General features: G+C 60.3%; 1 protein-coding gene across 1 annotated transcript in view; it reads right to left on the reverse strand.

Annotated features, from left to right (window-relative positions):
* Window positions 1-16,473, reverse strand: part of EIPR1 (EARP complex and GARP complex interacting protein 1) — a 36,684-nt gene extending 20,211 nt beyond the window's left edge. Inside the window, exons 1-3 of the mRNA XM_084900095.1 lie at window positions 16,279-16,473; window positions 13,736-13,819; window positions 7,577-7,709 (exon numbers count right to left, since the gene is read on the reverse strand). Of these exons, the coding sequence (XP_084756221.1) occupies window positions 7,577-7,709; window positions 13,736-13,819; window positions 16,279-16,320 (259 nt within the window). The 5' untranslated portion in view covers window positions 16,321-16,473. The remainder of the gene's footprint in view (window positions 1-7,576; window positions 7,710-13,735; window positions 13,820-16,278) is intronic.
* Window positions 16,474-16,902: the final 429 nt, after the last annotated feature.

A 16,902-nucleotide genomic window follows, 5' to 3' on the forward strand; every position in this document is an offset into this window, starting at 1 on the left:
AAAGGCCCATTAAATGTGCCGATGAGAGAAGTGCCAGCCGAGCCCCGAGAGGCTTCCCGGGAGGTGGCCCTGGCTGAGCGGGAGGGACAGGCCGCTGTGGCTCTGGGAATACGGCCTGCGGGAAGAACTTCCCCGGTTCTCGGCTCCGTCCGGTGCCTGGGCGAAGAAGTTCCTCCCGGTGACAGCTGCTGTCCCCCCTCGGCCGGCCGGCCGGAGCGGCCATGCACACCAGCTCCCTCTGCAGCGGGCGGCGTCGAAGCCGTGTACTGGGCGTGCCCTCTGACCAGGGCTGCCAGATTGGAAAACAGAAGTATTGTGAACAGTACCTGCTGACACTAAAAGCTGCTCCCGTGTATCCAATTTCAAGTTCAATGGGGTAGCCCCTCTGATGCACACGCCCATCTCGGCTTCGCCACGAAGTGGTAAGAAAGCAATGAATATATTACCTACCCACCCAGCTGGGGACCCAGAGGCTGAGAGACTGGCTGTAATTACAGAGAAGAGTAGTCCTCCCCCCTCCCCCGCAGAGTCTCGTACGCGCTGGAGCGGGGAGGAGAGGGTCAGCGATGGCGGTGAGGACAAGGTGGGTGATAGTCTGACCCCCGAAGGGAGCGAGAGACTGTGACAGGCAGAGATCTGGAGGAAGCATGGCTGAGGCAGAGGTCAGCCAGAAAGGCGGCAGAATTGCAGCAGAATGCGGGGGGGGGGGGGGGGGGGGGGGGGTGTACATGGGGCCCAGGATGGTGGGGTAGGCAGTGGTGAGGGTGAAGGACGCAGGGCCAGCATGCACACGTTAGAGCATCTACCGGCACCACATCCCACAATGACCCTCCCAGGTTCGCAGATGCGACCGAGGCTCACGGAGGGTCCGGAACGGCTCAAAGCCGCAGAGACGATGAGCACCAGGGCCGGGGAAGACCCCATTGCTCCGGGCTCCGCCACGCAGCCACCGGGAGCAGTGCGGCTTCCCAGACGCGGCTCGGGGAGCCTGGAGCTATGCTTTAAGGCAGGGGTCTTCAAACTACGGCCCTCGGGCCACATGCGGCCCGCAGAGGAGTCTGATCCGGCCCGCCAGGTTTTTTGGGCAGTGAGCGCAGCCGAGGTGTTACAGTAGGAATTAGTAGTTCATATAGTCCGGCCCTCCAGCTCTCTGAGGGACCGTGATCTGGCCCCCACTTTAAAAAGTTTGAAGACCCCTGCTTTAAGGGAATCAGTTGTAGCCCTAGCTGGTGTGGCTCAGTGGATAAAGTGTCAGCCTGCAGACTGAAGGGTCCGGGGTTCGATGGTCGGGGCACAGGCCTGGGTTGCGGGCTTGATCCCCAGTGGAGGATGTGCAGGAGGCAGCCAAACAGTGATTTTCTCTCATCACTGATGTTTCTCTCTCTCTTTCCCTCTTCCTTTCTCTCCAAAATCAATAAAGAAAGATATATATATATATATATATATATATATATTTTTTTTTTAAAGAAAGAAAAAAAAAATCAGCTGTAGGAGTGAAATTCTAATCATTGAGGTGAGAAATGGAGGCCCAGGCAGGAGCGTGGGCAGAAAAGGAAGGGGAAAATGGGCTCCCTGTGGGAGAGGAGAGGGCGAGCAAGCCTGACCCCCACCCTCACCCTGGGGTTTTAATCAGCCCTCCCACGCCCACCCCGACAGCCACAGCCCAGCACAGGCTGTCCCCCACCGCGGGCCTGGGTCAATGGCCAACCTGTCCTCTGCTCTGTCCCCGGGAGGGGAGCGGAGCGGCCGGGCTGCCTGCCAGCCGGGGGACGCGCCAGCCGTATTTCACAGCCCGCGGCTCCGTCAGCCCCGCATTGTTCTCATTTCCCAAGGACCCTGCGCCGGCGTGATCTACAGCCTTCCTGACATTTCACCTTCCTCTGCTGAAAAATTCATCCCGGGCCGAGTGTGGGAAGCTCCCCCGAACGCGGGGGCACGAGATTGATTCCGGCTGCCGGTAATACCAGCTGCCACTCAGCCTCCTTCCACAGGGTCACAGGATGAGTTAAGCCAGCGCCAATTCTACGGGAGACTTCTAGAATCCTTAATTGCGACACCATTTTGCCACGTATTTTACCTCTATTCTCCATCTGCCTTTGCCTTCATTGTTTTTTATTTTTAAAGGCCCTTTGCCTCCCTGAGATTGTTTCCCAGCACGTGAGGATGTTTCTCTAATGTCCAGAGCACTTGCGCCTTTTTAAAGTCAGGTCAACGCCCGCGCCTCTCCTCATCTCCTCCCGGACCCTCGTGATCTTCTGAGAACACAGGTCTGAGGCCGAAATCACTCCAACCCCCGCTCAGCCCTCAGGGACAGGGACATGCCCTCCGCCGGCCAAGTGCTGCGCGTTGGAAGGACCCAGGGCCCAGCTTGGCTGCTGCTCGCAGGCGCTGCCCCTGTGCTGCGTTGGCTCCTCGCCTGGGCACCCCCTCAGCCCGCCCGCAGGGTGCGTCTTCATCCTGGAGCCCCGGCACCGCCACCTCTGTCACTGGGAGGAGCGGGCACAGGTCAGAGGCTGGTCCTCTGCACAGGCTTCGGCCACGCCCCCAGGCCACGGCCGCCACGCCCAGTCCATCTCCCACCAATCAGGGAACGTTCCCCTGGCCACGCCCTCCAAGCCCAGTCCATCTCCTACCAATCAGGTAGTGTTCCCTGGCCACGCCCTACACACCCAGTCCACCTCCCACCAATCAGGGAGCGTCCCCTGGCCACGCCCCCGGTCACGCCTCCCCGGCTACACTCCACCGTCTGGACCCGAGCGCCTCCGGAGAGGGTAGGTGGCGAGGTCTCACCTGGAGTGAAAACGCTGAAGCAAAGCGGCCGAGGCCCTCACCGCCTTCAGCGGCCACGCCGTGGAGCCCCGGGGCACACTGCGATGGCGGATTGGCCTGGAGCCTAATTCAGACGGAACCCCTCCCTCCCCAAACCGCGGGCATGAGCCAAAGCATCCACAGTTCATGTGCTGAACTGCGCCCCCCAAACCCACGGAGGAAGTCCGAACCCAGCACCTCAGGATGGGACTGCATGTGGAAGCTCGCCCTGTAAAGAGGTGATTAAGTTACACGGGATCATAGGGGGATTCTGTGTCCTCGGGAGGAGAGACCAGGACACAGAGGTAAGACCACGTGAGGACACGGGAGAACTGGCTGCCCACACGCCAAGGAGGGGGTGCAGAGATACCAGTGCTGCCAACACCGTGTCCGACCTCCGGCTCCGGGGCTGTGAGAAAACACACTCCCGCACCACTCCGACCAGAGGTGTTTTTCATGCAGCTCCAGCCGACGAAGACAGAGGCCAGGCGCCTGTGCCCGGTGCACAGCCCGCAGGCAGGGAGCACCGCGAGCCTGGGTCCTGGCCTCACAGAGCCGGCGAAGCCCTCCTCTCTGCCCCTCCCACACAGAACTTCTGGGCCTGGGGCGAGGGCAGCGGCCAAGAGCAGGGAGGGAGCCAATCGCTGGGCCGGGGAGAGCACGGCCAGCAGCACACGGGGGTGCGGGAGGAACTCGGAGCAGGGTTTTCTACAGTCTTCCTGGAAGAATTAGCTCAGACTGGGCTTTGCCTAAGCACCCCCTCTGGCTGGAAACCTGGGGTAGGACAGACACCCAGGGCACAGATAGAGGACAGAATGTTAAGCTGTGAGGAGGTCCAGCGGGGTGCTTGGGGACCAGGTCTTATTTAACACCTTCATTAGTGATCTGGAAGGAGCAGTAAACAGCACATTAATTAAATTTCCAGATGATACTACACTTGGAGGTGCCACAGAAAGTCAATGAGGACAGAGAAATGGTGCAGAAGGGATCCGAAGAAGTCAGTTAGGAGAGTATAAAAAAAAAAAGCTAATTAGGAACTTCCTATACCCTGGGACCCCGACCACTGCTCCACCCAATGACTGGAAGGACAATGCAGGGTCCCTTGTCGTCTCGGCTCTCACGGGGCACACCCTCGGTTCCCACGCCAGGAGCGGGCAGACTCAGCAGTGCTCAGGCAGACCCCTGGCGGTCAGAATCTCCTTCCGCTATTCACAACCCAAAGCCACACAGGTCTGCAACACGGGGCCCCAGGCCCCGCTAGGAGCCCACACTCAGGAGGGGCTGGGCAGGTACACACGTCTGAGTGCCTGGGACGCAGGAGTCCTGGTGCAGGATGTTCACAGACAGGCCTGGCCTCTGAGCCCAGAGGGGCGAGGCCAGCACTCGGGACGGATGCACCGAGCAGCGGGTATCTGGGTCTCAAGGCCCTAGTTAACCTGCTGCACTCCCACGCTCACGGCAGCATTGTTTACAACAGACAGACACATCCTAGTGTGCATCGATGGATGAATGGATATAAAAAAACACACATAGCACCCAACCTCCACACGCACAACACATACCACACACAGAGCACACACCCAACACACACAGCACACACCCTCCACACAGCACACACCCTCCACACAGCACACACAGCACACGCCCTCACACACACAGCACACACAGCACATGCCCTCTACATACACAGCACACACCCTCCACATGCACAGCACACACCGTCCACACATACAGCACACGCCGTCCACACAGCACACGCCGTCCACACAGCACACACCGTCCCCACACACAGCACATGCCCTCTACATACACAGCACACACAGCACACACCGTCCACACGCACAGCACACACCGTCCACACAGCACATGCCCTCTACATACACAGCACACACCCTCCACATGCACAGCACATGCCCTCTACACACAGCACATGCCCTCCACACGCACAGCACACACCGTCCACATAGCACACGCCCTCTACATGCACTGCACACACAGCACACACCCTCCACACACAGCACATGCCCTCCACACACACAGCACACATAGCACACACAGCACACACAGCACACGCCCTCCGCGCAGTCCCTCTGGGCTCCATCTCCAGGGAGACACCGCAGCCGCCCCTCTGCTTAGCGCAGCGATTCCAGTGAAGAGTCCGTCCAGCCTGGTTTGTAAGTCCCAGAAAAACGAGAGCCCACACATATTTAAGTGTAAAGTGGACACAGACCATTTTTATTCTAAAACACATTGACTTGGTGTGGAGGGCCGGGAGGGCCGGGAGGGTGTGGCAGGCTGGCTGAGTGGCACGGGCACGGGCCTCCTGAGGACCCTGGAGGTTCTCTCGGCATCACTTCCCAACTTCTCCCTTTCAAGGCGCAACTGGCTTCCTGGCAGCCGCTCGCAAGAAAACCCCTCTCCCCAGCTGAGCACCTGCCCCGCCCTCTGTATGCGCAGAGCACACGGAGGGGTTTCACAGACGCAGCGTGTGCCTCCGACGGCGGCTCCCTTCTGCCGTCCGCAGACCGGGCAGTCTCCGTGGACTCCAGCTCTCCCCCGGCCGCTCATGCCTCCGTTCGCCAAAGGAATCTCAATCACTCACCCCCAATTCTCTCTCCTGGGCCGGGAGAGGCCTGTGAGAACTGCTGTGCTCTGAGCCCTGCTTTGGGAGCCCCAGGGCATCTCAGGAACCGGGTCCGAGCCTCCCCCGGGTGACCTGCAATGTGGGAGCGGAAGGTGGCCCTGAGCTAGTGGGCTCAGAGCACCCCCACAGCTTCCTGTGATGGCAGCGTGGCCATCCTCTCTCCTCACCCCTCAGGGCGGAGGCCCACACGTCTCCCTGGGCCCGGCTTCGCTGCCCGCACAAGGCCCGAGGGTACTGGCTCCTCTCATCAGCATGTGCTCACAACAGCCATCGACCGGTCCGAGCCCCAGGGAGCGGAGCGAATCGCCAGGCAGCCGCAGCTCACCCTCCGCCTGGGGTCCAGCGTGCTGCCGCCCCATGGGGGCCGGGGGCTGAGCGGGTCCCTGGGCCTGGGTGTGCGTTAGGGAACGGGCACCCACACCATGAGGCAGGCATGCCCATGCCCGTGTCAGGTCAGCGAGAGGACAGCAGTGAGCCTTATTCTGCCACGTGCTTTCTAGCAAGGTCTTGGAGTCCGTGACAATACTTAGAGAAATGCCAGGGAAGAGCAAGCAAGCTTGGCTAACGGATCAGCCAAGGACACAGCCAACGGGCGGAGGGAGGGCGGGGGAAGGACCAGAGTGAGAGCCACAGAGAGGACGCTAGCGCCCCCTGCTGCCCAAGAGACGCCATGGGTACAGCCAGCCACCACATGTGCACCCACACCACATAGACACCAGACACACTCAACACACATGTAACAGGCACACATGATAGACACGCGACACACACTGCAGACAGGTGTGCACACAGCATACATATGGCAGACACGCGTGACACAAATAGATAAGACAGGCACATACAAAACACATGCAACAGATACACATGACAGACACACAAACAACCCGTGACAGGTAAATACAACAGATGCTCACACGTAACAGACAGACACACACCAGACAGAAGCAATGGTGTGAACCATTTCTAATTCCGAAAAAGTGGAAATGCTAATATGACACCAAAACTCGAGGTGGTCTGCTCCAGGTTCGTGGCCAGGAAGGCAGGAAGCATCGGGCACAGATATGTATCTCTGCTTTGCCCCGGAGAAGCTGTGTGGCCCCAGGCAAGTAACTTAGCCTCTCTGAGCCTCTGCTACCTCATCTGTAAACCGGACAGACTAATTCCTATATCAAAGGGTCATTAAAATGATTATACAAAATCAGAAAGAAAAAGGAAATGAAGCTGGTAAAGCCACAGTCTTAAACACAGTCCATTAAAGGCCATCTGAAACCCTAGAGGCCCGATGCACGGAATCTGTGCAGGGGGCTCGGCCCTCGCAGCCCCGGCTTCATCCGAAAGTCGACGGGACGGTCTCTGTGCTGTTGGGCCCGATTAGCACATCAGCTCTGTATTACAGAGGACGCTTTTATCCACGGCACCACCGAGGCCGTGAGAAGGACCTGGACGTGGGAGTCCGAGCGCCAGGCAGACCTAACAGATGGTGGGGACAGGGAGGCGGCGCACTCGGGACTCCGAAGGCAGAGGGCAGCCCACGGTTCTAGAAGCCGCACCTGGAGCCACACACCAACAGGGAGACACCTCCACGCGTGTTCCAGCCCACGGGAAGGTGAGGCAGAGCGTGACACTGTCTAGGGTCACGGACACTGACGCGTCCTGGCTCATGGACACGTGAAGAAAGCACGTTAGGAACTCCGCGCAAACCAGAGGCTTTCCTCGGCCCGCGTCACGGGAAGGAGAAGCAGCTGGCGATGACGGAGAAAGGAGGATTGGGGAGGCGTGTCAGACGCTTGGGTGGGCACCCGGTGAAAGGTCCCCGGACACGAACCCCCAGTGCGTGTGCAAGGAGAGGTTACAGGTCCTGACAGGCGTATCCTGGCCGCTATCACACACACAGGCAGCAGGGATGCCGTCCTGTATCCCAGGACCCCGGCGCCCCCTCCCCGCCTCGAGGGATCAGATCCAGAAACAAGGAGGCTCCAGGCCTGGCACCAGCGGCCCAGAGGAGCACCACCTCTGTGGACACAGCGCCTTCACTGGCCAGAGCCTACGAATCACGCACCAACCCACACTCGACACCACAGCAGCCCCCGGGGGCGCCTTCGGGGTGGGAGAGGCTGTACTCACTCTTACTGTAGCAGGTGGCCAGCACGCCCTTGTCTGCGGGGCTGGCACTGATGTGCCAGATTTCACCCACTTGGTGGAGGAGGACATTCTTATTTATGATGTTGTTTTCGTCGTCAAAGTCTATGATGTGGATCTACAGACACAAAGAGAGCAAGCAGGTCAGGACATCCGTGGCGGAGCAGTGACACAGGCGAGGGCATCGGACGTCTGCAGTGGGACTCCGGTTAGCTGACAGTGCACAGTCCGCCCGGCCAGCTTACGACGCTCCTCTCAGAGTCAGGCATGACGTCCCGTGTTGCTAAGGTGGCAATCACATTACACGGCCCGTCATACCTGGTCCTAGAGAGACTACACACCCACCCAAGCTCTGTGCCGGGCAGTCATCCAGGGGAGTGCAAATCGGCCCAGAGCTTCTGGGACCTGCTGGACGGCCATGGGAGGGGAGGGGCGGGCCTGGGACTGGCCAGCTCTGCCCACTCCTCGGTGGGCGTGGCACACCAGCGCCCCCTCTCCCCCCAGGGGCGAGGAGGGAGGGACTGGGATGGGACTGTACACCAGCACACCTTAAACTTCTTTTTAAAAACGAGTCCAACAGCTGAAACCGGTTGGGCCCAGTGGATAGAGTGTCAGCCTGCAGACTGAAAGGTCCCGGGTTCGATTCCGGTCAAGGGCATGTAACCTTGGGTACGGGCATATCCCCAGTAGGGAGTGTGCAAGAGGCAGCTGATCAATGATTCTCTCTCATCGATGTTTCTAACTCTATTCCTCTCTCTTCCTCTCTGTAAAAAAAATCAATAAAATATATTTAAAAATTTTTTTAAAATAAAAAAACGATTCCAACAGCTGTCAACTCTCCGGTCCTATAACATCTACATATATAAAAAGCTAATGTGTTAAGTGTCTGACCATGTGACCAGTTGCTATGGCGCACACTGACCACCAGGGGGCAGACGCTCAATGCAGGAGCTGCAGAACTGCAGTGACTTGGCAGCGGCAGTTCTTGAGTGACGCACCCTGAAACCAGAGAGGAGGGAGCCCGATTCCTCGCGGGGCCGTGTGGTTCCACCTTCGGCCGTGGGTTATGTTGTTGCTGGGGCACTGTCGGCCCTGAATCTGGTTACTGCACACCTGAGTTTGCATTCCACACCCTGTATGTACGACAGCAACTTTGCAGAGGGCCCTCTCGCACCCAGGACCCCTCGGGGGAGGTCGGAGAGCCAATTTCGGCCGATCCCCGAAGCCAGGCTGAGGGAGCCCACCTGCCGGAAGGAAGGCGCCAGGGAGGGACTGCAGGAGGCTGGCTCCAGGCATGTCTGGCCTGTCTCGCCCAGTCCCGCCCCGCTGGCCACCTTCTAATTAATTTCCTTTCAATGAGCACGAATCTGTGCACTAGTCCCCAGTTAATTATATAATAATGACTAGAGGCCCGGTGCACATCAGGCAGAAACTTAGCAGTCTGACATCCGGATTTGTGCACTGGGCTGGTTTCAGCCTGATCCCCAAGGCCAGGCCGAGGGACCCCACTGGTGCATGGCACCAAGCCTCTAGTGTGCATATAAGATCTCTGGTTAATCTCATCTTCTTTCCCCCCACCTGCCTGCCCTTCCCTCTGAGATTCATCAGTCTGTTCCATGTTTCTCTGCCTGTGTGTTGAGCATCTGCCCCCTGGTGGTCAGTGAGCATCATAGCTACTGGTCACTAAGGCTTTTATATATACTAGTATAGATACTGCATTTGTACCAAGAAAATAATAGTGGGCCTGCACAAAGATTTCTATCAGAGAATGTTCGCTGCGGCGTCGATTGTGGTAATGAAAACTCAGAATCCCCCACAATATCCGGGACAGGGAGGCTCGGCTAAGCTGTAGACCCGACTGGGCTGGATATGAGAAAGCAAAAGGTAAGGACCACCTCTGAGCAAGACACTTCCTGCCCCGGAGCACAGCCCTCCCCAGGGTCAGCGGAACGGCCCTGGCTGGAAGGCTGGGCTCGGTACCCCTTTACCTCCCCCCGCAGCCTTGGCCTCGTCATTAATGCGCCCCTGCCTTGTCGTTCATAACAAAAACAGCTCCCTGCTGGCCTGGCCTTTCCTTAAGGAGGAGACGTAACAGGCAGAGGGCAAGCGACCAGGGCAGCCCTTCACTCCGCCCACAGCAGGCGGTCTGCTCCGCGCCACAGGCTCTGACTCCGCCCCTTCCTGGCGGAGTGACGCTGGGCGAGCCACCATCTGGGCTCCAGCATTTGGAAATGTGGGGCCTGAGCTCTAAGATCCCTGGGACACATGCCCGATCCTTCAGTGAGCCTTTAATGGTCAGTGACAGTTACATGTGACCGAACCCCTGGTCATGCCACAGCACGGCTACCATCCACCGTCCGGACCATACTCTGCGTGAGCAAACGAGGCGCGCACGCCCACATCCGTCCGTGATCCAGGATGTGCTCAGCAGCCAGGAAAAGACCCCTCCAACCTCAGCGCCCACAGGGGGGGTTCTCGGACAGAAGCGGTGCAGTCCATCCGGGCCAACCCGACACGTCTCGGGCCGTGCGTCTTGGCCACTGAGCGTGAGGGACGAAGAGGAATGTGAGGGCCCTAACTCAGCAGGCCTCCAGAAAAATACAGGCATGAGCGCCACGGAGTCTCAGCTGCGCGCTGAGCCCTGGTCCAGCCTCGCCCAAAACAGCCCCCTCGAGATGCTTCCAGGACACAGGGCAATGCATTCCTGTCTCGTTAATGGGATGGGGGGAGGGGCAGGGGAGGTCAGGGGAAGAGGAGGGAAATGGAGGGTCAGTTAGCCTGGCCTGGGGCCCGGGATCTGATTCCCAACAAGGGTGGCCAAGGACGGAACCTGCCGGCAGAGCAGTCCTTAATCAAAATGCAAACACAGGACGCCGGAGCTCACACATTAGAGAGAAAAATTACCGGAGAGCGCTGGGCGGGAGCCGGCTGTGCTGTCCTCCCCAGAGGGCCGTCCCTTCCCACAGCCCGGGCTCCTGGTCAGGGCTGCGTGGAGGGCACATCCCAGCCTCCTCCTGGCCAGCCTGGCACTCGTCCCCCACCGCGGAGGAAAGGGGTTTGCATTGTGCGGTGAAACCTGTGGGGAAGTACAGGGCAGAGGCCAACCCCTCCCCCCGGAAACCCCTGGTTCCTGGCCTCTGCCAAGCTGCCCCCACAACCACCTCACCCCCTCCTCACGGAGGAGAACCAGACAGACTCAGAGCGGCTCCTCCTGCCATCGGGGAGCCCTGTGCAAACCAAGGGCACAGACAAAGCGCTTCCCGCGACAGCTCCTCATCTCCGGGACCTGCAGCCCCGCCTGATGGCTGCGGGAGGAGCTGAGGCCTGAGGCACAGCCGGGGGCTTCAGCCCAGTGCAGGGGGGAGGGGGCGGGCATCAGAGCAAGCAGAGGAGCTGAGGTCCATTGTCACAGCTCCCGCAGCACAGCCGGACCTGAGCTGTCACCACCTGGCGCGGTGAGCCTGGGCCTGGCCAGCTGTCTGACGGGACGGGAGCTCCCGCACCTCCGTCTGTGGGGCTGCAGACAGCACAGCGAGTGTTCAGGACACACCCGCTCAGGGCACATGCTTCATAAGTGCAAGCTGGGGGGGAAGGTCTTAGCCACAGGCCTGCCTCATCCGCGCTGGGTCACCTCGGAAAACCACGTGACTGCCCAGGGCCAACGTCCTCATCTGATTGGAAATAGGGTCAACACCACCAGTTCTGTCCCCTGAGGTAGCAGGTGTGGGGATGGCCTGAACCGGCCCCAACCTTGAACTTGACCCCAGGATCAGAGGCTCCTGCAGCTACTTTCAGCTCTCAGCTGTGTCCTGGGAGCCTGTGTTTACCTCCGGGCTGCCAACAGGGCCCCCGGGCCAGCGCCCGGCCGTGCCCCCCACCAGCACCCGGCCGTGCCCCCCCACCAGCACCCGGCCGTGCCCCCCCACCAGCACCCGGCCGTGCCCCCCCACCAGCACCCGGCCGTGCCCCCCCACCAGCACCCGGCCGTGACCACCCACCAGCACCCGGCTGTGACCACCCACCAGCACCCGGCCGTGACCACCCACCAGCACCCGGCCGTGCCCCCCCACCAGCACCTAGCTGTGCCCCCCCACCAGCACCCGGCCATGCCCCCACACCAGCACCCGGCCGTGCCCACCCACCAGCACCTAGCTGTGCCCGCTCCAGGTGCCCCCCCAAAGCATCCTCAACACCAGCTGCTGGAGGACAGAGAGGCTCCGGTGGCCACCCAGGAGCAGTGCAGCTCCAGCCCTCACAGAGGACACAGCCCAGGGGAGGGTGCAGTAGACAGGCCTGGCAACAGTCTCCGTCATCACGCACTGGACAATCACATGTGACGTGGCTGGGAAGCACAGGAACACAAGCACACACGGCCCCTCTGCAGAGAGAAGCAGGGCTGCAGGGCTGTGCTCACCACGCGTCTCCTCTTCTGGCTGCAGGGCCGTTACTGCGAGCACAGGCCTCAGCGGCGCCTGCGGGAGCCCCTGCACACACACATCTCGTGTGGCAGAAAACACACATCACATGGGAGAGGAAGAATCACATGTGAGAACAACACAGGCCATCCACAAGAGAAACATGCATGCTGCTTGTGGGAGGAAGCATGGGCCACATGTGAGAAGCACGTGTGTTGTGTGTGCACTGGATGTGTCCTGTGAGAGTCGTGTGTGGTAGGAGCCCATGTTTCACATGGGGAAACACACATGTCTCCTTGAGAGGGATGCCATGTTATTGTTGTGCGAGGCGTGAGGGCTGTTTCCAGCAGCGCAGGGGAGCAGAGCAGGCGTGTGTGGGCCCCTCCCTGCTCCCGGCCAGGCTCTGTCCCAGCAAGGAGCCCACCCAGCACGGAAGACACAGGCCCACGTAAAGTGGACACATGCCATCCCAGCCTGAGGCTCGGCGGAACAGCCACCTTCCCGTGGTGCAGCTCCAACGCCACCAGATAGGAGGGCGCTGCACCTGGGTCCACGCCACCCTGCACCCGCCTGTCACCACGGCCACGCAGCGTCCACACGCCCTCCCGTCTTCGCACTGAGAGCGCCCTGAGCAGGACGCATCAGCTGCGTTCCGTGGGCCGGCACGCCCACAGCGAGGGGACCGAGGCCTGTGAGCACCCTAGTAAGCGCTTGCCGAGCGAACCATGCATGCCCGCCCCAGCAATGCCGAGCACCTTCCCGGAGCAGCATGGGACACTGCAGGCTGGACCCCCGAGACCCGTCCTGGGAACCTGTGTGCAAACACCCGTACAGCGGCAGGTGGGAAGGAAGTCGTGAGACCGTCCTTCACGCCACCCTGGCTGGAAACGGACCCGAAGCCGGAGCCACAGACTGAGTTAGAGCTCAGTGAGGACACCGGAGGGACCGAGACGGGGCAGTGGTCCTGCCGGCAAAGCAGTAGCGCTGCCTGCTGGAGGGCGTGGGAGAGGTTCCCTACAGTCAGTAGGTCTGACCCTAAAATGAGGCTGAACTCAGACTCTGGACACCTGAGCGCCGTTCCCCGTGTGACCGTGATAGTGGGGCAAGGCCCTGCAGGTCAGACACGGCCCGTGTGCGTGGCATTTCCCCGTCGAGGACAGCGCTCATCCTCACCTCATGGCCCTGCGAGGTGCCGACCACCCACAGCCTCACCTCTACATGCATTGAGGAGATGAAGTCCAGCAAGGTTAGTCCACTGCTCAAGGTCACAGTCAGTGCCAGGCCAGGAACTGACCCCTGACCTCCTGAGTATCCAGCATGCTTTCTTCAAAGTGGCCGTGCAGCCAACGGGCCCTCCTGCGTGCCCCTGGGGCCAACTGGCCTGTGGCCTCCTCCGGGCACAGTGGAGAGCGTGCTCTGAGCAATGAGAGGGGTCACTGGCCAGAAGGGCTGGTGGCTGATGCTGACCACTGACCCCCGCTGCCTCCCAGTCACCTACACAGTAAGTCCCACGCGGCCACAAGAAGGACCGGGCAGGGCCCACGGATACATTTAAGTTACCGAACACAACCAGTGCCCACAGCTGGGTGGTGAAATCCCAGTGGAAGAGTTCTTCTGTTCGTGTGGCATTCATTTCCTCAAATGTTGCTTGAAAAGTCAAGAACAAAACGGTCCCAAAGTAAGACTAGGGTTAGCCATGACAAGGGAGGCGCTTGTCAGAAACAGTTACCTGATTGTCGTACTTCAGAGACTGCGTCCCAACCAGAAACCGGATGGCGTCCGTCTCCGCCGTCTGCGGGGTCAGCGCCCGTGCCTGCGGGGGAAGGAAGTGCACACCTTTACGGCCCTGGACCTCACCGGTCACACGCGGCCCCGCCTCCCGCTCCGGATGTGTAAGTGGAAGCAACTGCAGGTGGGTACAAACATTCAGCAAAGTGTGTTTCAATAAAGCCATGATTGTCAACAGTGATAGACTGCCCAGAACCAATCCCAGCATGCCATCATTGCAGGAGTTTGACCGAACGGTTGGTGAAGCGTGGGGAGTCAACAGGGTGGAGTCACATGTATTTGCCTGTTGGAACGGCTAACTGGCACTTCCCCCAAACCTGAATAGGACTGTTAGCTGCCAGGCAGCTCAGGGCACTTTACTGCCTCCTGTTGGCCGAACACCTGAACAGCTGCAGGCTGTCCCCCAATCTGACAATGTTTGTGTTCGATCCTTTGATACGTACCCTTTGGCGTGTATGTCTCCATCTCGCCTCGGGACAAATCGTGTTTAATAAAAGCACGTGGTCCTGAGACAAGGAGAGCCTTCTAGCTCCCTCAGCTGAAGCTCCTCTGACCCCCAATGCCTTTCAAAACTCTCTCTCCTCCACGGACACACAGCCCTTTCTCCCGAATGCTGAACCCTTTTAAGGCTGGGAAAAAGAACCCCGGTAATAGATGGGTTGAACTCATTTTTCTTCAACAGAACGGCAGACAGTGGCTCCCGCACGGCAGAGCAGGAGTGGTAAACCGAGGCCTCTGCAGAGACGGGAGAGGCTCCGCCACTCTTGCTGCCCTCCAGCCATGGGCCCGGCTTCTGGCTGAGCTGCACTGGCCCTGTGAGAGCGCACTGACCACCAGGGGGAAGCTCCTGCATTGAGCATCCGCCCCCTGGTGGTCAGTGAGTGTCATAGCGACCAGTCCTTCTGTGATCAGGCCAAAACCGGCTCTTCAACATCCCCCCAGGTGTCCCAGATTGTGAGAGGGCGCAGGCCAGGCTGAGGGACCCCACCGGTGCACTATCAGGGCCTGGGGAGGGATGTGGGAGGTTAGCCAGCTGGGGAGGGACCGCAGGAGGGCTCCAGGGCGAGTCCGGCTGGTCTTGCTCAGTCCCAATCTATTGGACCCCAGCAGCAAGCTAACATACCAGTCAGAGCATCTGCCCCCTGGTGGTCAGTGCACGTCATAGCAAGCAGTTGAGCAGCCTCAGCACCTCATTAGCATATTATGCTTTGATTGGTTGAAGGCTAACCAGTCGACCAGACACATAGCATATTAGGCTTCTATTACAGAGGATGTGTCTCGCCCAGCTTTCCAAAGGAAAGCCATGGCCTTTTGGCCACAGAGCTGTCTTCTCACCTGCCATCACCACTAGTGAACCAGACCAGAGAGGCGATGGAGATGCTGAGCCAAGAGCGCAGCAGGGAAGAACCATGGGAATGTGCCATCAGGTCTTCTCGTTCCAGGAGGCACCAAAACCGGAACCGGAGTCTGAACTGAGTACAAGGAACTCCCTCACTACGAGGTTCCTCTCTCTGCCCCATCCCGTCCTCCCTTCCACTCTCTCTAAAAGTGAATGAAAAAAAAAATCCTTGGGTGAGGATTAACAAATACAAACAGCCCAGCTTGTGTGGCCCAATGGTTTTTTGTCTACCATGAACCAGGCAAACACAGGAGGATGGGATCCCTTTGGGGGGACACAGGAGGATGGGATCCCTTTGGGGGGGACACAGGAGGATGGGATCCCTTTGGGGGGGACACAGGAGGATGGGATCCCTTTGGGGGGGACACAGGAGGATGGGATCCCTTTGGGGGGGGGACACAGGAGGATGAGATCCCTTTGAGGGGGGGACACAGGATAATGGGATCCCTTTGGGGGGGGGACACAGGAGGATGGGATCTCTTTGGGGGGGGACACAGGATGATGGGATCCCTTTGGGGGGGACACAGGATAATGGGATCCCTTTGGGGGGGACACAGGAGGATGTGATCCCTTTGAGGGGGGACACAGGAGGATGTGATCCCTTTGAGGGGGGGACACAGGAGGATGGGATCCCTTTGGGGGGACACGGGATGATGGGAACCCTTTGGGGGGGGAGACACGGGATGATGGGATCCCTTTGGGACGTCAGCGGGAGAGCAGCCTGTGTTCGGGTCCCAGGCTGTGCCCAGCTGCTCCGGGCTCTGACCAGTGCGCCGGTCCGCAGGCTGTCAGCCGCACTCGGAGCCGGTGCGGGGCCGCGAGCACCTCCCAGGCTCAGGAGGCGTCATTGTCAGCCCTGAGCGACCGGAGAAGCCGGAGCTCCCGCCCCGGAGCCGGCGCCGCGGCACAGGTGCCGGCGTGCGCGGGCCGCCGGGGAGGAGGAGGGAGGCGGCGGGCGGGCGCGCTTCCCGCCGGCCCCCGGACGGCCAGCTCCTCCGCCCCGCAGCCTCCCGGCCCGGGCAGACAGGGAGGCGGGACCGCGCCGGCCGCGCTCCGCAAACCGGACCCGGGGCCGGGGGACCCACCTGGAACTCCAGCCCGTAGATGACCGGCGCGTCGTCCTCCATGCTGCCGCCTCCCCGCGCCTCAGCGGGTCCCAGAGCCGGCGTGCCCCCTGCGCCGCGCGAACAGCTTCCGTGCCGCGCGGCCCGCGCCGAAACCGGACGCTTTCTGGCCCGCCGCGGCCCCCGTAGGCTCACTTCCTGTGTTGTCCTGCGCGTCATCGATTCGCTCCTCGCCGGTGGCCAATGGCGGCAGTACGCGGCTGGTGCGCATGCGCATCGGAACCCATCCGGGCTCTCTGCCTCTCCGCTGGCCCAGCGAGGCGGGTTTGTGGGAGGGGCGTCAGCTGGGGGCGGGGCCTCGCCTGGACGGTGCTACCCCCACCTCGCCACTAGGGGCCGCCAGAGAGTCTCCTGCGGGAACCCCAGGCTCCATCATGCCAGAATCCAGCACCTGGGGCAGTGGCACTGTCCTTTGTTGTCATTAGTACTTTCTCACGGGAGGACAAATGCTTTCCATCCACTGCCATGAACTCCTTGGCTCCAACCTTAACACTAAAGAATCAAACTTCCATTCATGCTTCCATTTACCGAAGATGGGGCGCTAGGATTCGATTCGTGGGGCAGCTAGGATGTGCCAGGCAGCTA

The sequence above is a fragment of the Pipistrellus hanaki genome (genome assembly GCF_964339955.1).
Source record: "Pipistrellus hanaki genome assembly, chromosome: 12".
Classification (NCBI taxonomy): Eukaryota; Metazoa; Chordata; class Mammalia; order Chiroptera; family Vespertilionidae; genus Pipistrellus; species Pipistrellus hanaki.